At 38.6% G+C, this 24,640-nt stretch overlaps 2 protein-coding genes across 10 annotated transcripts in view; both read right to left on the bottom strand.

Annotated features, from left to right (window-relative positions):
- LOC146459763 (oxidation resistance protein 1-like) overlaps positions 1-5,989 on the bottom strand; it is a 354,795-nt gene extending 348,806 nt beyond the window's left edge. For 2 of the 7 annotated variants that reach the window (XM_085089002.1, XM_085089001.1), the window contains exons 1-3: positions 4,558-4,876; positions 3,866-4,074; positions 3,072-3,130 (exon numbers count right to left, since the gene is read on the bottom strand). In XM_085089002.1, the coding sequence (XP_084945128.1) occupies positions 3,072-3,130; positions 3,866-4,074; positions 4,558-4,604 (315 nt within the window). In that variant the 5' untranslated portion in view covers positions 4,605-4,876. Of the gene's footprint in view, positions 1-3,071; positions 3,131-3,865; positions 4,075-4,253; positions 4,413-4,557; positions 4,879-5,687 lie in introns of those variants that run through there. The other 5 variants (XM_085089004.1, XM_085089003.1, XM_085089007.1 and 2 more) reach the window with 5 other exon arrangements.
- A 2,642-nt stretch (positions 5,990-8,631) lies between these two features.
- On the bottom strand, positions 8,632-21,610 carry LOC146459774 (NPC intracellular cholesterol transporter 1-like). Of its 3 annotated transcripts, none has more exons than XM_085089025.1 (5): positions 21,568-21,584; positions 21,237-21,383; positions 15,455-16,321; positions 11,586-11,845; positions 8,632-9,829 (listed from the first exon to the last, which is right to left on the bottom strand). In XM_085089025.1, the coding sequence occupies exons 2-5, from the start codon at positions 21,276-21,278 to the stop codon at positions 9,499-9,501; spliced, it is 1,500 nt and encodes a 499-aa protein (XP_084945151.1). In that variant the 5' UTR covers positions 21,279-21,383; positions 21,568-21,584; the 3' UTR covers positions 8,632-9,498. The 3 variants fall into 3 exon arrangements, with proteins under 3 accessions (XP_084945151.1, XP_084945152.1, XP_084945150.1); XM_085089026.1 differs by having other exon boundaries at positions 21,237-21,386; XM_085089024.1 differs by having other exon boundaries at positions 21,237-21,610.
- Positions 21,611-24,640: the final 3,030 nt, after the last annotated feature.

A 24,640-nucleotide genomic window follows, 5' to 3' on the forward strand; every position in this document is an offset into this window, starting at 1 on the left:
AGTGCAGTAAAAGCATCAGAGCAGTATCGAGTTCCAAATAATTAAGAGCCCTATCAGTACAGAGGGCTCTTGAACTGTACTATATACCATAATGATGATGATGGCAATGATAATGATGATGATGATTAATGATTTAATTAATTAATTATTGTCCTCTCACCTTGATCGGGCTTTTCAGGGATAATGACATACTGTAAAATCAAAACATTTCAAATAGAAAAGGGGGCTACTTTCTAAAGAAACTGTGCTACTCCTTCGCCAGACTTGTAACATGGAGGTCCCGGTTCAAGTCCCGCACTGACTGCTAGGGGAGCTGTTTCTCAGTATCCCTGAGTTCAACTTCTCGGCCGCATTTGTAAATAGCCAGCTGGTCTGCCTCCTGCCAGCTTGGAATCTAAACCAGGTTATGCTGTATTTGAAACATTTGTTTCAGAGCAGTTTATTTCATTATCCCCGAAAAGCCCCTCATTTATTATTATTATCATTATTATTATTATTATTATTATTATTAATTACTGGACAATGCTGCCTCCATCGCCTTGTATTTACCGCAATTATTTGATTAACCGTCCGCCTTCGAATAACCAGCCACCTCAAGTAAGAGCCCACCCTGAAAGCCCAAAAGCACCCACCTCCAACCCCTTCTGACAAAAAAACATTTCTGTACAAGCCCAGCATGAAGTACATGTAAGAAGAGCATATGTCATGTTCCAGAATTGGTTTTAGAAATGGTAAATCTTTTACATTGTTTATGGCTTGTTCATGTTAGCTTACATGTAAATTGTGCTTTGTTTTGTCTTGTTGAAGCGAAATACACTTGTTATCCTTTGTTTTGTTATTCTCTAATATGTCCTCACTTGCTGCAAATGTTGGGAAAACAATAAGCGCCCACCCTCGAAATTAAACACCCACTTCAAATAAGTGCCAACCCTTATAGGCCCAAAATAACAAGCGCCCAGGTCGGTTAATCAAATAAATATGGTAATTAAGAAATGTGACAGACAAAGTAAAAAAAATATATTTCTGGTTAATTAAAGTATTAATTTCAAATAATATTGCATCAATTAGCCTATTAGGAGAATGCAAATCAGATTGCTTATATCCAGGGAGATATTACTTCACCTAGAATAGATTCCACTCCATCACAGCCTGTATTCCTTCCTTCCCCTCTCCAACTCCAAGTGCTAAGTTCTTTATTTTATTAACAGAGATACGTGATGCAGTACAGTTTCATGCCCATTTTAGACTGTTCACAGTCACCTTTATTTTCATGGGATTTTTGAGACTTGTCCGCTTCAATCAAACTGTGGCCATCTTGGTTTGTAACGGTAAGCCCAACCTGGGGTGAGTGTCTAGACTACCGAAGGGGGATCTAGTCAGGATACATTGTGTAGGAGAGGAGGGGTGGGAAGTTTAGACACTCTCCCCAGGTTCTGCTCACCTTTACAAACCAAGATTGCGGCAGTTTGATCAAAGCGTACAAGTCTCGAAAATCCCATGGAAGTATAGGGGACTGTGAACAGTCTATGCCTATTTTGTCTCTGAAAACAATATGACAGCTGAAATGCACACCAAATCCAGCAACCTTTAAAGTGACAGTCTAATATTCACTTATTTCTCAACCATGTTGCAACCACTCCAGAATCAGACTACATGTTAGCCTGCAGAACAGACATGACTTTTTTGCGTTTTTCAGGAGAGCAGAGGCAAGCGCGAGTCATGCACGAAGAGAGGGGTGGGAAAAACATAACGCTTGTCCACACACCATTGTTCATGCTGTTCTGGTGTTCATATATGAATGTAGCTATCCAATTGGTTATTTGATGTCGTGATCATGAAATGTTTCTCGACAACGAAATGGCAGTTGCGTCACCGTGTTCTATTGACGAAGCTAATCGAGAAGCCTTTCGTTTTTTTCCAAATGTGGTAAAGGAAAAACAAAAGAAATGTATATACTTAGGTTTATTGTTAAAAGGGAAGAATATGTACATGGAATGCCTCCAACTGGGTTAGGAAAAAGCTTGATCTGGCAATCGCTTCCGTTTCTGCGCTGTTTCAGTACTAAACAGCTCTTACAGTTTTTCTCCGCTGCTCATCGCACAATCGTTGCTTGAATGAAAATCCTCGTAATCAAATCCACAAACCTTGTTACTTTCTGGATGGCCCATTATAGGTCAAGTGGACTGTTGACCTAAACAACAATAGACAACAAAAGGATGCGAGCCATGTTGTTTACGAGACTAACCTTTGTAATAATTTATTGTCCTTGTTTCGTTGAACGGGAAGTCCCCAAAACTTCTCATTACTTCCTCTACTGAATCTATCGAAGGTTGCGAGTTGTTTATGTCTTCAAGGCCAATTTTTTCTGTGCTGTTATTCCATTAACATATAATTTCGTGGGAGTTTACATAGGACCAGTATTCACTGTACATACAAAACGTTGTGATTGGTCAGTGATTTGGGGGTATGTCTGGGGGCGGAACAGCATGAACAATGGTGTACGGACAGGCATTATTTTCTTGCACCCCTCCTGTTGTGCATGACTCGCGCTCCGCGCTCGCCTCACGCTTGCCTCCGCAAAAGAAAAAACAAGCCTGTTCTGCAGGCTAACTACATTTAAATCCTGACATTGATGTTATAAAGGGTGTTGTCTAAACAACAGTGTATATTTAGTGTTAATGAGTGGAGCAACATAAATTTTGATTTTGCCTTAAGTATGAATGAGATTGATATCCAGAGGAAACAGCTGAGCTATCTGCCTCGCGAGGCATTTTGCTCAGCTCTTTCCTCACGTGTGCGGCGGGCTTTATGAAGATGAAAGTAAAATCTCAAGTTGCTTATTTATTTGACTTATTTTATGTTTTTATATGAAAATATATGTTTATGGATTGAAACAGGCCAATGAATTTGTATATTCAAAAGTACATGCATTCAATATAACAGTTAGATGTTGAACTATGAGAAATCTTTTTAAAAATAACATGATTTGAAGGAGATTATTCTTAATTAAGTAGTCCTGCTCAGTTCTAATATCGTAAAATTGAAATTAAAAATTCCCAAACCTCACTTACCAAATATACCTTGGTGCCTTCTGGCAACTTTCTTTTACCTTTTGACAACATCTCGTAATCTGATAAAGAAAAAGAAGATTTAAATTCAAAACAACCAATGTACATTTACAAACAAAACGCGAAAGTACGCAACCTAACTTAACAAATTACAAAATGGCTTCCATTATTTCAAAAAACAAATAGTAATAGTACTCGCCATAAACACAAATCACACAGGTTTTTGAAACGAAAATGAGGAAATAGAATTTTCTTCACTCATCTAGAAGGTCTTCTTCGATAATCTGGGCTAAAAATATTAAGGTATTCGCTAAATTGGACGCCATATTTTGTGAGAACAAAAACAAGACCATTTTATAAATTCGCATCAGCTTACTTGCACGAGGAGAGCTGGAAAACAAATCTTATGTAGTAAATTATTAATTTTGCTAAGTTGCTCCAAGAGCCATTAATTTAAAGCTTGAAAACAACAACATGTTTTGAAATGGTTTTTGGTTGTCAAGTCATATGCAACTGAGACCAATGCAATACGCATAGAAGGTCACTTTATTACAAAGGCTAATAATTTTTGTAAGCTTAGGCCATAGCTTTTACCTGACATGCTATGTGGATTTTCCATTCAGAACAGAAAACGTAACTAATCATTCGCTCGAAAAGCGTTTAACTTTGCAATGGAGCCTTAAATCGTTTAGAAAATTAATCCAAAACGGAAAAAAATTCGCACCATATAAAGCTTCAGGATCAGTTACTGGATAAAAAACTGCCTACACTTTTAATTGTTAGCAGTGGCATCTTACCAAGTGAAGGATAAGCTATCCAGTGAAACCCTCTAGCGACAGTTTTACGAATCTCTCCTAGGAAAGACACATGCTCCCACGAAAGGTTAGGAGCCGAGCTTTCAGACTTGCTTCTCGCTGAACGGAAAGCTCGTTGTGCCTTCAATTGTCGGGTTTCTACCGCCTCCGCGCTGATTTGCGACTCTTCTTCCTCTTCTTCTTCGTTTGCACTAGAAAGAAAATAAATTAAATTAGGTCCAAGTTAGATTATAAAGTTTCAAAAATTTATCCAATAAGCTTGATAAGCTAAAGCTTAGCGTGAACGAGGGAATCTAAACGACCATATCGCGGAAGCAATACCCAAACAAAAGTCTCTACCATTTAGATGCGAAAGTTAAGGAAGGTTTACCTTGATATATAGCCTTTGATAAGGCTGTACATAATATGTTTTCATTTAATCAAAGGTCAAATACATTAGAATCAGCCACAACCATACTTTCCTGCAATGACTGGAGATCTCACATTTCCACGAACTGAATTGCTCGTGGCTCTCGGGGATGGTTAAAAACATATGACGTCATGTTCGACTAATCGATTTCTCTACGTGAAGCATTCGTGACAGTCGATGACTTCTCTCAGCACGGCTCAGGCGCTTGCTTTCGAAGCTTGCAAAAATCAAGCCTGAAATATTATTTGTTCACTCTGAAACTCACCTTTTTGAAGAGACGAAACGTGAAAAAATTTCTTTCGCCTTCAACATGTCGAATTCTGTTTCGTAAACCTGCGTAAAATGACGGACTGAACTAATATAAAACCAATCGACAGAATCGATACAATGCCGTTTGGAGGTAGTTTTAGAGCACACACAACCTCAATTCAATTCATGAGTCCCTTTGCACACAGCATTGCAAATATTGTGATCGTCGATTCCTCGACCTTATCAATGGTTACATTACCCGTTTACATGAAAAACCAACAACATTCATGAGGCAAATCATTTTCCGTACCGCCGACATATAGCTAGCGCTTACAGAAAAGAACATTATAATCTGTATACAACGAATGAAATTGATAACCATTGCCCTTTTAACCCTACAAAGTACGGACAATCCTTGCGATTGGACAAATTCTCGAGGATATTTAAACAGCGGTCAAACTGACATTGAACGAATGAAGCCGAATGCAAATAACTGACTTGTTTAAAATTCTAGTTCCGGTTAACGCCTAAGGAAAATGTTATTTTTCGTGATTTCAAAAATATTTTCCCAGCGATCTATCTCCGAATTGAAAACCGTAAATGACTGCGTTTACTTGAAACATTTTCGTTCGCGGCCCTTTGCGGTTTATTCTTTACTTGATAATATTTAAAATGATCGTATTTTTTGTTTCCTTCAAGAAATTTAGCATTTGAAAAGCGAACTCGAGAGAACTTTATAACAGTTCATTTTTCTCTCTCGGATTTAAGAGGGGAAGGCTCGCGGCTCCCCCTTTTTTCCTTTATTTTTAAAAAGTTCTTGTAACCGACTGTAACCGTATTTAGTGTGGTACTATGAAATCAATCGTTGTAAAAAAAATCTTCTTAAAGTCTGACTTCCGAAGCCTTAACTTTTGGTCACAAATGCTTGCAGAATGCTGTAAAGCAGAATTTCTACGAATGTGAATTTTTCTCGGGTGGAAGGGCTCGAGCTTTCGCCACAATTTCTTCGGCCCCTCTTCTGGATTTTCTGAATCCGCCTCTCCTTTCTTCCTTTCCCAGGCTATTTTTTTGTTCGTTTGTTTGTCTGTTTGTTTTTTTATCCTTGAAGCCAGCTATAGACACTGTTACTAACCTAAATTTTGTCACCTGTTCAAAGTACCAAATCCAAGAATAAATCAGGTTCGAGCATTCAGCGAGGAAGCAGTCGGAATGCCGGAATAACAATCCAATCGTGATTTCGTATTGAACACACCTTTCACGTTCGGCAATATCATCTGTGTTGTTGTTGTTGTTGTTGTTGTTGTTGTTGTTGTTGTTGTTGTTGTTGTTGTTGGGCGAACCGATCAGTACGTCCAAGATCCTCCGTGCCGAAATTAAACACGCCAAAACTTAGAGAGAAACACTGATAAAAAGAGTTACTACGCTTGTTCATACAAGTAACTCAGACAAGTGAAGATTCGTACGTGCACAGCGGACACGCCAATTTCGGAACTGATCAAAGCTCACTGCCATTTCACGCGCGAGGCTTCCTCAGCTGGCTCAACAGGAGACGAAATACTACCTTTGGGATTAATATTACAGTGATACGGACAATGGATCATATTAAAAATAACGAATCTAGGATTTCAACTGTCAGATAAGGAACATTAAGGATCTCACACGTGAATCACGTTTCAAACCACGAGAAAGGGATTCGTTTTCCCGTGTACCTCACTGTTGAAAATCAAGGGTTATATTAATACAAAATAATTATAAAAAAAACCTTAAAAAACTTTAGTATGCGAGTCTCGAGTTTATACCTTCATTCTTTTTTTCTGGAAACAACGCATTCTAAAATATTGCAGTTGTATTTCAGTTATAGCTACATATTTTCTTTTGTGGTGAACAACATGAGGGCATGCCTTCGCACATATCCACCTCCCTCGCGTCACGCAATCTTTGCGTGACCAGCAGAGGGAGGCTATGTAACGTATACCCTTTCCCGCCATTTGGTCAGTTCCGCTGTTCGAAAGCCGATTATAATGATTAAAAGTTAACCGAGGTTTGTAGCTTGCTCGTTAAAATGCTTTTAGAGGCTGATTTTTGGCTAAAGGCAAAGAAAATTCTAAGTCAAAACTGAAGGGGAAAAATCTTTTCGATAAAAACCTTATTGATTATAGACTTTCTCAAAGTCGCTCGCTCGCTTCTCATTGATTGGACCTGGCACGAGCTCTGACGAGCTCGACTTGTAAGCAAGTCTATATTGATTAGTTATTAAACTCGAATCAAACTTCACGTTGACCCAGGATTGGCTTAATCGGGCTTTGAACTAACTGGACCCTGGACGCTTATTTAATTTTGGGCCCATGAGGGCCGGGTGGGCGTTTATTCGAGGGTGGGCGCTTATTATTTTCCCAACATTTTCAGCAAGCGATCACATTTTTAGAGAATAATAAAACAACGGATAACAAGCTTATTTCGCTTCAACAAGACAAAACAATGTGCAAACGCCAACATAAACAAGCCATAAACAATATAAAAGTTCATTGACTACCGTATCTGAAACCAACTGTTTGAAACACAACTGACAGTCCTCTTATTTCACGTTGAGCTAGTGCAGAAATGTGTTTGGTTGGGAGGGGGTGGGGTGGTCCCTTATTCGAGGGTGGGAGCTTATTAACGTTTTGGACTTTCAGGGTGGGCGTTTTTTCGAGGTGGGCGCTTAATCAAATAAATGCGGTACCTTCTTTTTACCCAATTACCAGACCATTAATACTCTTAAAATAGTTCTGCTCAATTTTACAACCACAATTAACCTGTCGTTCTTCGAACTCTCACTTAAAATTCACATTGCAGTTCCGGGAACTAATTCAGAAGGTCTAGTCCTATAGACTCTATGCAATAATGGTTGATATTTTTATATATATATTTTTGTCTGCATTCAAATTAGCCTTACTAACCTCGTTCTTTGGTTCAAAAATCAAGAGCATATTTTACCTTGAACGAGGTTAGGAAGGCCAAGGCTCAGTCACGTCTAAACCAAGATTTAGACTAACAAACTTACCCTGGGGCATAACTAAAACCTTGCTAAAACCGAATTCATGCTTATTGGGTCCATGCAGAGGCTAACTAATCTGACGGATTCTCCGACACTTTCATTCAAAAACTCATTAATAATGCATAAGCCCATTGACCTATCAAACGGTCGATAAAACAAAACGTGCAGTGGTTTTAAAAGCCGATGAAACCTCCTCCTTATTAGTGTGCGGTGTTTAATGTTTTTCTCGTATGCTAATTTCCAACGTTCACAAAAGCATCATTGTTTTGAACTCTCTTGACACACGCTTTTCCAGGAATGTTTTTGAAGCCGTTCAAATAACTCGCAGCACGTGTTTTATGAGGTCTGAAACCACTCGGCTGCACCCGGCTCGTGGTTTTAGATTCCCGATAAAACACTGCTGCTCGTGTTTTAAACACTACATCAATGATTTTCAGATTAGCCAAGTCACTACCGCAAAATCGTTTGGAGTAAATTATCGATGACAAACTTGATAAACTAACAAAGAAAGTTGGTTCTGGCATTGGGGCCATAAAACGAATAAGGCACCTTGTCCCTCAAGCGAATTACATCTTATATATACCGAGCTCTGATACACTCCTGGCTACACTTTGATTATATTGCAATACTGTTTGGGGAAACTGTAGGAAGGTCTTAGGTTCCACTCCTGATAGGAGCACTCGGATTTCTTTTTTCCTAGTATGCCTGTGTCACTTAACTTTCTAGAATAATACATCATTCTCATTCACTCATCAGGCTTGAAATATACCATCGCATTTATTTCATATACCACACGTTCGACATCATTTAAATCCTAGCAGTATGCAGGATGTTTGTCCCATGAACCGAGTTTAATGGCCTTAGCTCCTACGAGTCTCCTGTAGCTCAGTGGCAGAGCATCCGAACTAGTAATCGGAAGGTCTTAGGTTCGACTCCTGATAGGAGTTTCCGAGTATGCCTGTTACAAAATTTTGTAGTTCTTGTAACTTATTCAGAAGCATCTCTTAAATAGAGCATCCCGTGTTTTAACTCTCTCAAGCTATGATGCAAACAGCAACAAACAACACTTTATTAAAACAGAGAGTTACAAGTTAGGTATCACCTACCCGCAAATAGCTAAAGCTAGTCGATGCAGATGCTGGTTATTTGATCGAACTCCTTGAATGGAAAAACCTAGCTCGCCTGCAGCAAATCCAAAGAGCTACGATGGTTTATAGGTCTCTACAAGGGTTGGCTCCAGACTATCTATGTTCTAGATTTGAAAAACGAAAAAGTGCATATAACCTAGTAAGGAACTAGCTTTGACCGCAAACTCAATGTTCCATTACCGGGCACAATCTACCACAAAAATAGCTTTAGTTACTAATTGGCTAATGCAAGGCTACCAAGGATTGCGATTTGCTAACAAATCTGTCTCTTAATTTGCGCAAAATATTACGAAGAAGGACTTCGAGAGCTTTCTGCAGCTCATGCTCACGAACTCCTCTAGACCAACCGAAACCGCGAGGCTTGCACTGTCAATTGTATAAAGCCGTTTTCAATCGAGTGTCGCAACTAATTTCGCGTTTGCTTTAGTTTTTACAACCCTCTGTGATTGGTGAGCAAAACACGAGCCACTTTTTCAACTAATGGGAAGCAAAACCAAAAACAATCGTGCATGACTTACCTGCACGCGTTTTTCCGTGTTTGCCACCAGTTACATGTTTTTGCTTCGCATTCTGATTGGTTCATTGCGCTGTTCTACGCCTGTCGTGATTGGCCAGAGTACCGTACTTTGGTTTTATGACACTCAATTGAAAGCTGCTCGAATCGAGTTACTAGTACATCAGATCAAGTAAAAACAAACAGCTATTTAAAACTTATGTCAAAGCGACGTTAACTAATAAACTGCCCATCTCCTATCAAGGAATAACTAAGACCTTATCGTGCCAATATTGGGTCGCTAATGCCGTCGCCTACCGGCTCACTGGGAACAGCTCGTGGCGTACTAAAACTAATGGTCAAATTACTGTTCTTGGGATTCTCAATATACTTTTTCATGTATTCCTCGAAAGCCTTTTCCCAAGCTAGTGGTTTCTCTAACTTTCTTTTATCCGTGTGATTGTTGACAACAAACGTGATGATTAAGGTGGTCGCATTCTGATAAGCAGTACCACCAAAGTCGTCCAATACGACTCTTGGTTCCACTGGTCCTCCAAACGCACCAAGGCATGATTCTTTCAACTTCTCATCCCACTTTCCAAGGGGAAAACTAAAAAAACACAAACAAAGTTTGGACATAACTCAACACACAACTCCTACTTTAACCTTTCCCCTTTGCTAACTGCACAATATGCTCAACTATTGCATTGAATAACTGATTAGCATCAATCCTAACCTCATCTTCTCTTGTATATAAGCACTTATTCCCTGTAAACTTGGCAAATGCAGGGGTGAACTTCAATTGACCAGGGACCACTGTACTAGTAAAGCGTTTAAACTTGTGACCAACAATCTGAGCACTTGCTATATATTACAAGCTCATGCAGAAAACAAATTCAATAAACAAAAAATATTGTAAGAAATCCTGAACGATGATTATCAAACTCCTTTTGAACTCTTTATTAAGTTTCTTTTTGTGTGCGCATGTCAAACTAACGGCCGAGCTCGTACACTGCAAGTATAAACGTTTTATGGACTTGACCCCAGGATCCCCTTCCTGAAGAGTACGAAAACTCCTCAGTAGGGGTGGGCCGATAGCCTGGTGAATCTTCTTCTCAGTTCTCTAACAACGGATTTCTTGAAAATGTCTTGAAAATTCCAATTCGATATAGAAAGTGTCCCCAATTAGTCGGCTCTGCGCCAAATACATTGACACTTAAATAAAGTGATTTGTTTTTAATTGATGTTAGTTAGAACATTGTAATCGCTTCCAACAGTTCACCAACACTCGCTCAACTTTTGAATAAAGACTAAATTTATATTATTAATAACTAGGATTAATATCAAATCTCCTGGCGAAACTTTTAGTTTACCTTTTTCTTTAGGCTCAACCGGCCATGTCATTGTCTCAGCGCCACGCCATAAAATAATTCAGTCTTACTTCAGTTTGAGGAGGCCTAATCACATATAAGCTTTATAGTTTATTTTATGCCTCCTCCCTTTTCTTTATATTTTAGTATAAGTAATTGTATGTCCCGCGTTGTAACTTTTTTCGAGTGGCGAAAACAGACAACCTTGCCAAACACTTAGAGCCTACATAAATTTGTACTAGCGGTCTTGTCATTCGTAGAAGCCAGTAGTACCCAGGCTACAGGTAATATGCTTAATTGATGTATTGACATCCTCACCGTGGCCACCCTCTTCGCCCACCATATATATTAGATCCATGGCGAGGTATAAAAATTATAAAATCACTTTGCTGCTGAAGTGTACGCTTTGAAATTTTCAACCAGGTAGAGAATCCAGATGAATGTTTGAGAAGCACGAATAAAGTTAACTTCAGTGAAAAACTGGTGGATTATTTAAGGACGGTGCCTAGTAATAAAGGAGTATTTTTGTGCGGTTTATGACTATGCGGGAAAAGCACATCTTAGCAAGGCCTATTGGAATCCAAACAGAAAACTGGGGGTAACCACGCTTTTTTTTTAGAGATAATCAAGCAACAATATTTCTAAAAAGTGCCAAAATATAAAGCAATGTACGGGATTTTTTTCTAAATTGAAGCTTCATTATCTCTGAAAAATGCATGGTTATCCCTAATTTTCTTTTGGAATACCAAGAGCACATGCTACGGTTTGTTTTCTCCGTATAGTTTTAAACCGCGCAAAAATTTTCCTGTATTAGCAGGCACCACCCATAGGAAACTCGAGTATCTCGAGATGCGCAGAACGTATGCGCAGTAACAATTATTATAGTAGGCACCTTCGTTAAAAGGAAACTTGATTGCATGTTTGGATGATTGCGTGAAATGGAACAATAAATGCTTTAGAGGAGAATAAACTGAAGCAGAAACAAACCAACAGTACCTTGTGCAAAACAATATATGATCATGGAAGTCAGCAGCTTTGAAGTCAAACCTCAAGGTCTCCTTAGTGCAGATTTTGCCCATGCTTGTGAGGCACTTGTTCAGCTTAGTTTTGTTGTTCTGGAAATACTGGAAGACACTTTGAATATGGCACTCTTTTGATTGTGGAGCTGATGGCTGTGAACAGATGTCTTCTAATGTGATATACCCAGGACCAAAGGGAACTTTCATGTTGGTGATATCATTCTGAAGGCCAAGCGCCTGCAGGAAAATTTAAGTATGTGGTAAATAAACTGTTATATGAACTGGAAGTCACAAATCTATAAACTTGATCATACAACTTGGTTATTACAGTCAACTTCCGATAAGATTCAAGTTATTGGGAGTTTGGGTTATCGTGAGTTGAGAACAAACGACCGGAAATAAGGAAAAAACGGTGTTTACTGTAAGCTACTGTATATTTCTATTCATTCAGTGTACATTTTAATCAAATTTAATTATAATTTTTAAGAAGATTATGACATTTTTTAATTTGTAAGACATGTTTCGATGTTACAAACATCATCGTCAGTTACAGAATATTTGAAAAACCGTTAGGACTATATAACAACTAAGCGAAACATGCATAATTAATTATGATTAAGAGAAGACAAGTTAAGACGAGTGAATATGAAACAATATTTCCAAAGCAAAGCAGCAGGAGAAGTCTAGGCACTGAGAACTTGAACCGGACTGATACGTTTTCTTAATGTAAAAAAGAATACAAAAGTTGCTTCAAAATAAACTCAATGTTTTGGACTACAGTAATGTTTGTTTTGACCTGTCACGGCTTGGCAAACATGGTTCGAGTTAATTAAAGAGGGTACAATTACAGTAAATGTATGACAGAAATCCAGGGGAAATCGATTTTGATTGGAGTTATCGGGATTCGACTGTATAACTTATTTCAACCGTTCCAACAGGGCTGTTATTAACGGTTATTAATAGCATTCAACAGGATGCCATTACTTCCAATAAATACGTACGGAAAGAACTAAACAGTAATGCTGGAAATTGGTTTTCTTGTTTAGCAGGACATTGTGTCTTTCCAAATCGTAACCCATTTCTCATCAGTTCTGTTTGGATATACATGCACTCCAAAATTGTCTGGACACCACCCAACTTAGAATATTCATGGCCTGCGTAGCGGGGCGCGTGAGGGCGAAAGGATCTCCTTTCGCCCTCGCGTGTCTCCCTCCCTCGATCGCCCCGCTGTTTCTCTCGTCCTATATATTTTCCGCGCGCCTGCCACGCAGGCTAGACTATTCATAAATTTTACAAATTGGTTTGTATGAATGCCCCTATCTTGAATTTAGCATACTGCATATTAACCTAAAAAGTCAAAAAGCAACAGACAGACACTAAAACGTATCTTATTATACAGAGAACTGCATGCATCTACAACAATTTCAACCCCCATGTGTTGTACCAAAAAATTCATTTTAGAAAAAATTGCGCAACCATTCACGTCACAAACCCGCGCGGATAAACGCAAATTTGTGTGGGGCTACTACCTTATATGGAAAATGGACGAGAGTCCAGTTCGGTTTCGAAAAAAATTATAAAATTTTTAAATACTTTGAATGTGAAAGTAACATTTTATTACCCTGTAGATGTTCAAGTTCCTCCGTCTAACCTTAGAAAACTACAGCTGTAAACTAAAGCATTGGGGAAAACTCCAGGAAATTCTCCTGGCTGAATAGATTAAACCTTACAGTACAAAAATAATAATATTCTTCGCAATGCTGACATAAATAAACTTACATTTTATTCGAGAAGTCAGTTTCAACCATTTATGTCAAATTGGTGGTAAGTCTTTCATTTGACGAGACGAGTTAAGGCCATCGGCTCAAGCGTTTTCTACGCGTTCACTGGCATGAATATTCGGCGCTTCCACCAAATTTTGTAAACTGTCATTTTACGAGTGTATGACTTAATGACGTAATAAGCCGGATATAGTTAAGCGTAAAGAAAACTTTTAACGCCGAGTGCCTGTAAAACAGGTAATGGTTAAACAAGTTAGGGATTACCGAACGAAAGGTTGCAAAGAGTTTGATTTATAAGCAGAAAATATATAGTCAAGCTGAAAGCTGCCGAATTGAGTAGATTTCTTTCACAGATCAGTGCCAAATTTTTCAACATCGCCGGGTCAGAAGTCAATTTCTCGATTACTTCTTTTTGTCGAAAAGCTTACTACTTCTTGTGACAGCTTATTGCTGTCAAGAAGTATTACACTTAAGACTAGAAATTAATGTTCCTTGGTTTATTAGTTGTTGATTTCTATGGTCATCGCATGACAATAAAGCTGTAAGCACGTTCTTACAGACTCTCTAATTTTTTTCAAGTTCGCAGGATAAATTTCCTCATCATCAAACTAGCAACTTTAACATCAAAATGAGCTAATAATTCGCAAAATGCCTCCGGCAGAACTTAAGAACTGAAGAAGTGAAACAAAATTACTAGCAGACAAACGACAAGTTTGCATATTGCATGTCCGCGGGAGTGAAAACAAATATTAAGCTTAAATGACGAAGAGAAGTTTTGCCTTATTTTGAAATATGTATCTTCACTAAAACCCTGAAACCAATCCAAATGTTTCAACTCGGTGTCGGTCACAGTCATATGCATCCTCCGCTGTTTTATATCCCGGCATCAGTAATAAGCTTTGTTTATAGCTAAGAAACCGGCTCAGTGCGGGTCTACGATTGTGAGAAGGTATAAAGCTGGTATAATTTTTTAGCTTAATATTTTTTCCTGCATGGTTAGAAACTCCATCCATGTAGCTGATTGTTGTTTTGCTTCAGTTCCTTTGCATGGCCACAGAATTTGATTCCAAGCAGCAATAAGCTCGTTCTCCAGTTCAACACGAGCAAGAAAACAGTGAAAGCTGACACAGTTCAATAAGGAGGTTGCGAAGACTGCGTAACAACTTTGCAGTAACATAACTTTCTCGACAACTGTTTAGACTTCTCCAACAACAAATAACTGAACTTTGACATTTAATCAAAACGTTTCGGGTACTATTTGAACCATATCATAATAGGAAAGTGACAAAAAGCAGCTGAGATAAAGTTCACTTAAGTTACGTGTCCGAATACATGTCCGTAAAGTAAAAGCTTTTTTCATTCATTCAATTGTAGGATCAGGTAGCGTGACGCACGCAGCGCCTCCCTTTTGCGCCTTTTGGACTTAATGTGAGAGTCGTGTGATCAATATGCTATTATTCCAAATTTTCCCGTCTTCTCTCAATTGCTGCCTTTTCGTCGTGAGACTCTAAGTCCTTAAATTTGGGCTCCTAGGAGACATTCCCTGGCAGAATTTTAAAATTTGGACGCCATTTTGAACGGGTGGAAAAAATTCCAATTTCTCCACGCGCGATCCTGACCATTAACACGCGTGCGCGTCACGCGCGTGTGGCGCAATTTTTCCTAAAATAGATTTTTGGTACAACAAATGGGGACAAGCCCATAAGTTAAAATGGCATCTCGTTACGGTCTCCATTAGTGATTATAACTCCTGTTTCAACTAAAAAACTGCCAGATGCACGATCGAAATAATATTAACTAAAGATGGATTCTGTGCTCCTGATTCTGTGCTTATATCTATAAATTATTTTTGTTGGTCTTATCAGGAAACTAGTTCATCTTAAAGTTCTACTACGATCTAATTTTCTAACACCTTTAATTTCTGACTTGATTGGTTGCTTATGTCCTGAAGTATATCATTTCCAAAGTATATCCTCGTGCGATGAAGTGAAGTGGGTTTTTTTGCGCTAAAGCTATACATTTTGTGAGTGTGTGTTATAACTCGATGCAAAGAATTTAAATTTACCTGATTTAATAAATCCAGGTGAAAGATTGGCCCAAATGGAATCCATTTACCATCACCATAGCGATGATAACCAGTAGGTACAGGATGCCTTGGACGGATAATAAGCTGCTCCGTACGATAGAAAAAAGGATTAAGCGTTGGGTGGAGTGGGGGCATTGGGATGACAGGGCAGGATGAAGGAACGTAACAGTCCTGACAGCTGCATGGCTTTGTCACCTTCTTACTTTGTGGATCAATGAATGACTCGTTACATTTGAAGATTGCAATGTTCATAAATGCAAGGTTTGGAGCAAGTTTCCTTGGATAGTGAATGGTGAACGGAGCAAAGCCATTTGCTGTACTTCCCATGTATGTGAGCAGCCTTTCTGGAGTACACTTTTCTGCAGATGTTCCACAAAACAGATCAAGTACCTTAAACAACTTGCTCTCAAACCCATGGAATTTGACATCTTTGCAGGAGTTAAACAGACCTTGCTTGAATGTAGGGGATACGTAGTAATTAATTTCCTGAATAAAAGTACCAAGAACGAGGCTGGGATCCATGTAAACTGACTGATCCTTATTGCAGGTTAGCTGACAGTACAATCTTCTCATATTGTTCCAGCATGCTGGGCAGCGAGATGTGACTTGTTGGATTGTTTGTAAGTTCATCTTCAGGGACTGCAGTTGTTTAGTAGAACAGCAAGTAGGCTGACCGCGTAGTTCAGGGCACATGTTGTTTAACAGTTCCACACCTTCTGGGTCATCAAGATTCTTTGCTGGACCATTGTAAAGGCAATTCTTAGCATGGAATCCAGTTGTACATTGATCGTACCAAACACAGTATCCCTTGGTATGGTTTTTAACAGGATCATCCTGACTTTTTACCTGCAACCCAAAAGAGCAATTATAACAATTTATTATTATAATAACTGAAACAAAAGTGATGACATTATTAACTGCCAATAACAGACGTTAAGCCTTATATAAGTTAAATAAAGTCCCATTGACTAAAGCTCAGTTACATCATTCATTCTTGAAGCCAACCCGATCAGGAAGGTTGCTTGGTCAAATTAATCCAAAGAGGGGGTCGATTTTCCTGTAAAATTCCCAACTCTTACCCACAGGCACAGACCTACTCCAGCAGCATTAATTTACATGGAATTTCGTGTACGAGTTACTTCTTATTTTTTTCTCAGGAACAGCGATCTCGTACCCAGAGTCCTCAGGCTTTTTGGTCAGCGGGTGGTCGCCAGGAGAGACTCTGGAGAATTTAAATTTAAATTTTTTGACTGGCTGCTCCGTAACGGCTTGCATTGTTTTACCTCAGAAATCCTGCGGTGATAAAATTCCAGTACCCCAGAGTCTCTCCTGGCGACCAACCGCTGGCCAAAGAGCCTGAGGACTCTGGGTACGAGATGGAATAGCGAACGAGCGAGACACGTGATTATGTACAAGAATTTCCCCGCTCACCTCCCGCAGCCAGGAGAATTTTCGCGCATGCCAACTTCTTTCATTTGGTTTAGCATTGAGGCAATCAATCAATCAATTAATCTTTATTTGCACACAGTTAGAAAATTCATCAGGTCGATACGACATAACTACGATATACACTATCAACATCAAGATGTATAAATACAAGAAAATAAAATGTAGAAAATAAGAAAACACTCGTAGTCCAGTCATTTTGTGGCTGGACCTGCCACTAATTGCAACAGAAGGTTTCTCTTCGCCAATCATTAAGGAATGGTATCTAGATAAACATACTAAAAGTCCCAAAGGATCCAAGCACGGGAACATGTCAAAATTTTAATGACTAATAACTCCCGATTTGGTGCAACATGGAAACGAGGCTAAAAAACAGAAGTTGGTTTTATTCTGCTTATTTATCTCCAGAAATGCACTCAATTCATCCAAATTTCATCAACTTTACTTCAGATACTTCTGTGAACTTTCACCTTGTAAATAACTTTACTTAATACGTGTGTAAGCTCAATTAAGCTCAAAGCCATACAGTATTTCAAATTTTTACTCAGAAAGGTCTGTACTAAAGAAATCCTATAACATTTCATTATCGTCCAACAGTACCCAGCTAATAGGTACAACTCGTTTTCAATGATACTGATAAACAAGATATGTGTGACAAAAATAAAATAGGCTTTCGCAATACTATCTAGGAAAATTTCACACGTACGTACGCACGTTTCAATTTCTAACTCGTCGGAAATCTGTCACTCAAGGAAGTTCAATTATACAGCCGTTCATAAGGCATACGCGTGTCACTAGAAGAAGCATTTCTTGACATATCAACTAGTACGTTCTGCTCTTTTACAGTTTTTTTTTTAGGATTCTGTTATTATTTCTCAATCAGTAGACAGAAGGTCAGCGAGAAACACGCGTCGCGGGTGTTTTTGAGCAAAATTTCAATGACAACATCAACGTCAACATCCTGGTCATACTGGATGTTTATGAGAGCAAGGAAAAACTCTCGTTCACTATACATAGTTGCCCGTAAGTAAGCCTACAATCGGCGTAGAGTACTAAAAGATTGGCATTCTGAAGAGGTTACTAGCGTGCAGAGGATTCGTAACAACTTGTGAGTGTTGGGATAGAAATCATGTTCGCATTTAGCCAGAGCTTTAACCGCGCTGTGTAGTGAAGATTGCAGCTATTTGCGGCGCAACGGAGGAGTTCAAAGTCGGTGACCTGAGGCGATAAAACTGAAGTGCATCTTTGAGCTGATCGAGACAGTAGTCCTTCTGGGTAGCTAAGTGATCTAGCAAGGGAATTGCAAGGGCCCTCTTGAAATACTCTTCGGGCGTCGTTGCCTCCACGTCCCACGCACGTTACTGCGATGCTCCTGTCGGCCTTGGAATAGAGGGTTCGATGCCGACTTTTCTTGCAAGAGTAGCAGCTGTCTCAAGCCATTGTTAAAACTGGGTGCCAATCTGCTCTCAGGATAGCTTGAGGTCGCCTTTGAGGTCATCAACTTTGCGGTATGCCTCGTACACATCAATGTCGTGTTTCTGTAGCCTAATGCTCAGGGGCTTTACGAACAATAAGTACTTCATAGCAGTAACTTGAGTGATGAGGAAGGGAAACCTCAATACGGCATTTAAAAGCGAACTCGCTTTATTTCGACTCTCACCATTCCAGTTCCATGGAGTGTTGCTGTACTGGTTTTGGAACAGTCGTCCATGGGAGATGTTGACGATAGAAGGTAACGTGTCAAAAAATACCTCGTATGCTTCATGCCTTTCGACCCATCGTGTAGACTCAAAAGTGTTGTTTTCTTTGTATCGGCAGCCTCCTTTTCTATAACTGCGTGCAAAAGCTGGTTTCGTTTAGGGGGGTTCCGGAACCCCTGGAACCCTCCCATGGGTACGCACCTGATTTGACGGGTTTTCGTAAAATTAGCATTGGGATTTGCTTTTTGGTCCTGAAGTTCACGCTGCACGCCTGATGATAAATGGCATCGGTCGCTGGCAAATCATGAACATGTACTACTTCTGCCCACTCATTTTTCCTTTCGGCACAGGATTGTTACACAGTATCTTTAGTTTCGAGGGTTGTCACCCTGAACACACCCCCTTGTCTTCTCTTTTCAGGTTCCTCGAAATCAACTTTCGTTTCACAGAATAAACAGTCAGTTTTAAAGTTGAAGGACTTTTCAGTCTTGCGATCAAAAGAGCGGCGGCTACTTGATAATTGTGAAATGGTACTCTCCTGTTTCTTAGCTCTGGTGATGTAAGTTGGGTGGCAGTATGTGCGGCGGTATGTTTGGTGTACCTTTTGACCGTAGCAGGTTGAATGATGTCATAGCGCTCTGTGCTTGCCCGGTTAATACCCTACCTTCCCTTCTCACGAAGAGTTACGACGTCTTTTACGTTATCAAGTGATTTTTGGCAAATTGCGCAAGTGATTTCGTCATCCATTTTAGGATTCTTGATGGTCTAAAAAATAATTAGGATGCAACTTGGAATGTACCAAGCATACTTAATAGACCTTGTCGCGGTTTTCGATGCAATTTTTGTTCAATGAAATATGCTAGAAAATATTATGTTTTTCGAAAAAATTTTGTGTAAAAAAACAAAAAAACAAACCAAAAAAAAAAAAAAAAAAACAATCAGAAATTTATTTTTTGGGGCAGACAATTTAGCTAGCACAGGTTTAACGACATGATTATGCAAGAAGTCGTACTGCTTCTTTCTAATTTTTCTATTTATATTTGTCTGTATGCAATTTCCCGCGGAATTCAATCCGGTTGGGAGTTTCGCGGGAAAAATAATTACTGACCACAAATTGTACGGGAAAATAAAACGTGGTGGCTGGGCGCTTTTCAGCACAGCTGCAACCCCTAACTTGTTGTAGTTAACTAATGGCTTTGATATCTAAAGTTTTTAATTGAGAAATGTTCATCAAATTACTTTGTTTTTACGAAAATGCTTTGTAAGAATATTTGACATCAGAATCTCGTACACTGGACACGTGATGTGTTCTTGTATGTTTTTCCGCCGCATAAACACCAGAAATCTGATTGAAAATATTCCGCAAGTGTACAATGTCTTTTTCTAAAGAATCGCAATTAATCGGCTTTACGCGTCTGTATCCTTTGTAATGATCTCGGTGTTTGTGCAAGTTTTATTTAATAATACAGGTCGACTCTTTCCGAAGACACATGTTTAGTGTGAAGAAGGATTGATCGAAAAGTGCACTTAATTCAATTTACTGTCATAAGAACTAAAGAATATTGTAGGTACTCTTGAGTGTGTCTTACCAGAACTGAATATTGCAGAATCACGTCTTCTAGCCATTTTTCTCGACGGAAATATTACAAACGTGCAAGTCAAGCACAAACACTCACAAATGTACATGTGTAACCGCGAAGGCGCCAGCTCCTGCAAGACCTGAAGACCGACTTCAAGTGAACCCGCAACGTTTTATTTTCCCACAATAATGTTCAAAATATTTAAATTAAATTAATTTTTTTAACATAAACGAAATCAATTCGGCAAGTGTAAACTTGAAAACAAAAACAAAACAAAACAACACTCTACCCAAAAAAGCAAAATTAAAAGTTTCACCAATATATTAAGCGTTTCGCTAATACAGCTTTTCTTTTCTTCACCAAAACAATATCTTCTGTTACTTGAACACATTAAATTGAACATTTAAACACGAAATTTCATTGCATTTTATTAAGTTTAAGATCTTTACACGCGCGATATAAAAAATGCATAAGTCAGCCTCGTTCCCATGCTGTCGTAAAACTTCGTAATTAATCCCGTTTTTTGGTAACTTCCCCAAATGGGATTTTTTGGGACTTTTGGTATGTTATTAAGGATACATTTCTGAGTCTAAAACCGTTGGAATACCTTCTGTTGCAATTAGTGGCAGGTTGACCGAATTTTCTTCATAAAATGACTGGACTATAACCGATTTGGCAAAGAAGATGAGTTAGCGGACGACTAAATCGGCCTGATCTATACAAATCTATGGCAGTGCTACGGAACCTTTTCAATCATGCCGATTTTTACTCCTCATTTAATACCCAAAGACATGAAAAAAGAAATAACAGCCGACAAATTGTAACTTGTAAATTGGTGTTTGAAACTAGTAATCGGGCCGGTAAATCGATAACGAGTAAATTATTCTTAAGACTAAAATGACTTATAACTACACGAGAGAGCTCGCCATATGAGCCACATGAGCGGCATAATCGTTTTCATTGGGCTTGCATCTATTCATACTTTACTAGTACCACTGCTTACGTCATGTAATATGTTGTAGAGCAAAGGCTTACCTGAGCTAGGAACACGGTTAACAAGATCGAGAAACGAAACATAATTGATCCAGCAATTCTTTGCGCACTTCAGTTGAGAAAATTAGGCTTGTCCGTGACGATGATGGCGAAACGTGTTCGTCTTGCAACCTCTGGAATCAGGAACTCCTGCAAGCGAATAATTGTAGCCAATCAGCTTTTCACACAATGCTTGAAGTAATAATGCGGTTACGGAAAAACAGGAAATCTTCTTAAGCGGGCGTCTTAGGTTTCGTTTTCGTTTTGTTTCTGCTTCGCTTGGACAATACACGTCTCAGAAACGTCGCTTGCTGAGGCACAACAGTACACTCACCTACTCTTACAGTTCAGCCTGAACTGTTAGAGTGGGTGAGTGTACTTTCGGGGCTCACGGATTTAACGTTAAATCCGTGAGCCTCAAAATTATACATTACACACCTAGCGGCAGGATTTTTGTAACATCCTGCACGTATGTCTGTGGGTGTTTTTGCTGTTCACACCCTGGTGGAACGTCATTTGTACTGTTTGGCAAACATAGCAAAATAGAGTCTATTTTGCTATGTTTGCCAAACGTTTTCTCTTCTCTGTGAAAAGATCGAGCACATTATCTCGAAAAACAAAACACGATCATATCTTAAATATTCTGGTGTCATCACATTAAGGTTTTATGTACATCATGATAGATTTCTTTTTTTAATCTTTGATGACAGAGTTTTCGACACCCAAATGCCTGGAACAAATCACTAAAATTACTATCAGCGGTCTTTTTTAATAGCATTCGAGGGGTCATAAGTCTATGGGGGTCTAAGCTTTCGAGACGCAGATAGTGATTCAGATGTAAGCTCGTTTCACTAATATAATCAGGATTTCGATGCTGTCATACTTGATAAGTCAGACTTAACTTGCTTAAAGCTAACTTTAATAAATAATTGTATCCGTGATAAGCTCTGCTAACCTACTTTACAATCTTTTAAGTCCAGCATACGGCGTATTAACCTTGTAGATCTGATAAGTGGTAATTGTGGCTCCTGTCTTATTTGTAGTTCTTGCATGCGCATGACAATTTTTTGTAAATTTAATTTTTAAATGTTACTTGTTATAAATTTTAGATAGTTCATGAATATACTTATACTATGTATAAATTCTTTTTATTATTATTATTATTATTATTATTATTATTATCATTATCATTATCATTATCATTATCATTATCATTATCATTATAATGTTCCTGAAAAGTCATGTCCTTACCTTTCTCATGATAATCATAAAATCGCTTGTAAAATGTGCATTTTACATGGAAAACCCCTAATTTTTTCACAAAGCAAACTTCTGGTACCATTGTTCTCTGTGCTAAAAGAACAGTAATGTTGCCTTAACTGCCACTGAGAAATGGCGTATTGAAGTTTCCAAAAGGTAAGGAAATGACGAAAATTGGGGAATCTAGGAAGAAAAATTGCTAGAACTTTGCAAATTTGCTTAACAGATGATAAAGTCATTCCCCACAGCTTCATTTGTATTCCCCACGTTATCATCCATGTTTCAGAAAAGCGACCTTTTGACGAGCAAAAAATCTAGTGCAAGTATAATGTCTAGTACAGGTTTCGAAGTCAACCTCAAGACAGAATTGCCATTTTTAAGTTAAATGTCGCTAGAGGGGCTAAAAATAGATGATAATGCCTGGTCTTTTGTGACATAATAGCTATCAATGTATGCTACATTTCGTGAAGTTAACATGTAAATGGCACAAGTATTATAGAAGTAATGAAAGTTTTAAGACCAAATCTTCAATAGGTAAGGAAATGACAGTTTCTAGAATATCGTTTCCTTCTTCAGAATGAACCTCAGATTGGATGATAAACAAGTGCCGTTTGTTTTCAAGAAAGGTTAGGACGAATGAAAGTGCCAGCCAAGAAATAAGCACTTTAGGACGTTTAACAAATTTTTGACAATTTTTTTCTTCTTTTTAAAGGTAAGGAAATGACAATTTTACTCTAAATTCAAGGAACTTTACATTCGTGTATCTTTTTTGTATTGAGCACTCAACTACTCAGACCTACCTATAAATGTAAGACTTGTTCTTGCCTATTAATACTTCATTCGTTGACACATAAGACTTAATTGTCATTAGTGCAATCCTCTCGCATTGCAAAGCACTCTAGGTGTTCAATTTTTAACCAAAAATAACTCACAAGTACAAATCCCTCCACTGTGCTGGATTTGAATCATATAAATTCACCATAGTAGGTGCTGAAAGCCAGACATACACAACTAAAGGCCATGCAAAGAAATCTAGCACTTGTCGCAAAGGAATGGCTTTTACAGCGAAGGAAAGGTAACTGTGTTTTCTGTAAAAATTGTAAGGAAATGACAATTCCTGTTGTGGTTAATATCTTTGCCCTGTGAAAGAGAACTTTGAGTTGATATCCATAATGAGTATTCACGGAAGGAGACGCAAGCTTTGCCTCAATTTCGAGGCTTCTTTTTCATTTCTGATCTTTTTACAAAAGAAATTGGTCTCAATTTAGGTAAGGAAATGACAGTTTTCAGAATATCATGGTCAGGAAGATTTTACTTTTTTTGAAAAGTCCTGTTTTTTGATATTTACTGGAATGATCTAATCGTAATTACTATGCTTCTCTGAAAAATAATCCTTCCAGGCAACTGCGGAGCTAGAATTTAGTAAAAAAATGTGAAAATTCGGTTACCATGGCAACGTCAAATGTCAAGATCATTTACTGACCATACTGATTTGTTCCGAGGCAAGTTTGCAAAATAGTTCCTAAGTTTGGTGGTGTTCGCTTGCATATTAAAAAAGTTAAAAAGGTTATAAAGGTTCAAGGTCAAAGCGGGCAGAATCCTCTCCCCCCCGGCCTGAAAAGGGTTAACAGGTGCCTAGAATAGAAACCACAGTAGGATGCCAGTTTTGAGTACTGGGGCTCGCCTCTATGTGTTTTAACAAAACTGGCATTTAACGAGAACAATGGTGTACACTTAAAGGTGCAAACATAAAAAAACCCCTTAGACCTAAAGATGGAGACATGAAATCTAAATGAAACTGACATCTATTCAACGGGTAAGAATACCTTTGCAAAAAAAAGATGATTCTTTATTTTAACAAAGTTCAAACGTCACAGAAATGATCAAACTTCAAAACTGGCTAATTTTTGACCAAAAACCCCGGAACCTACCCCTTGGAAAAAGTCGATTTTTGGACTCAATACAAATATTCTTTTAAAGGCTTCCAATCGAATCAGTGTGCCCGAAAACGTCCCCTGAGACAGGCTTCCCAAGGGACCAGGGACAAAGAAATAGCCCTCAATAGATAAGGTCAGGGTGAGAGTTAAAGAGAAAAGTATTTTTCAGGGCGTTATTTGCACTTAAAAATGATTCCCAAGGGAGTTTTA

The sequence above is a fragment of the Pavona decussata genome, unplaced genomic scaffold (genome assembly GCF_977016875.1).
Source record: "Pavona decussata unplaced genomic scaffold, jaPavDecu1.1 SCAFFOLD_217, whole genome shotgun sequence".
Lineage (NCBI taxonomy): Eukaryota > Metazoa > Cnidaria > Anthozoa > Scleractinia > Agariciidae > Pavona > Pavona decussata.

Coding starts and splice junctions, on each gene's coding strand:
- LOC146459774 (XM_085089024.1), bottom strand. CDS start 21,278: ATGTTTCGTTTCTCGATCTTGTTAACCGTGTTCCTAGCTCAG. Junction 16,322..21,236: donor TAACCGTGTTCCTAGCTCAG/GTAAGCCTTTGC, acceptor TTTGGGTTGCAG/GTAAAAAGTCAGGATGATCC. Junction 11,846..15,454: donor ACCTGGATTTATTAAATCAG/GTAAATTTAAAT, acceptor ATTTTCCTGCAG/GCGCTTGGCCTTCAGAATGA.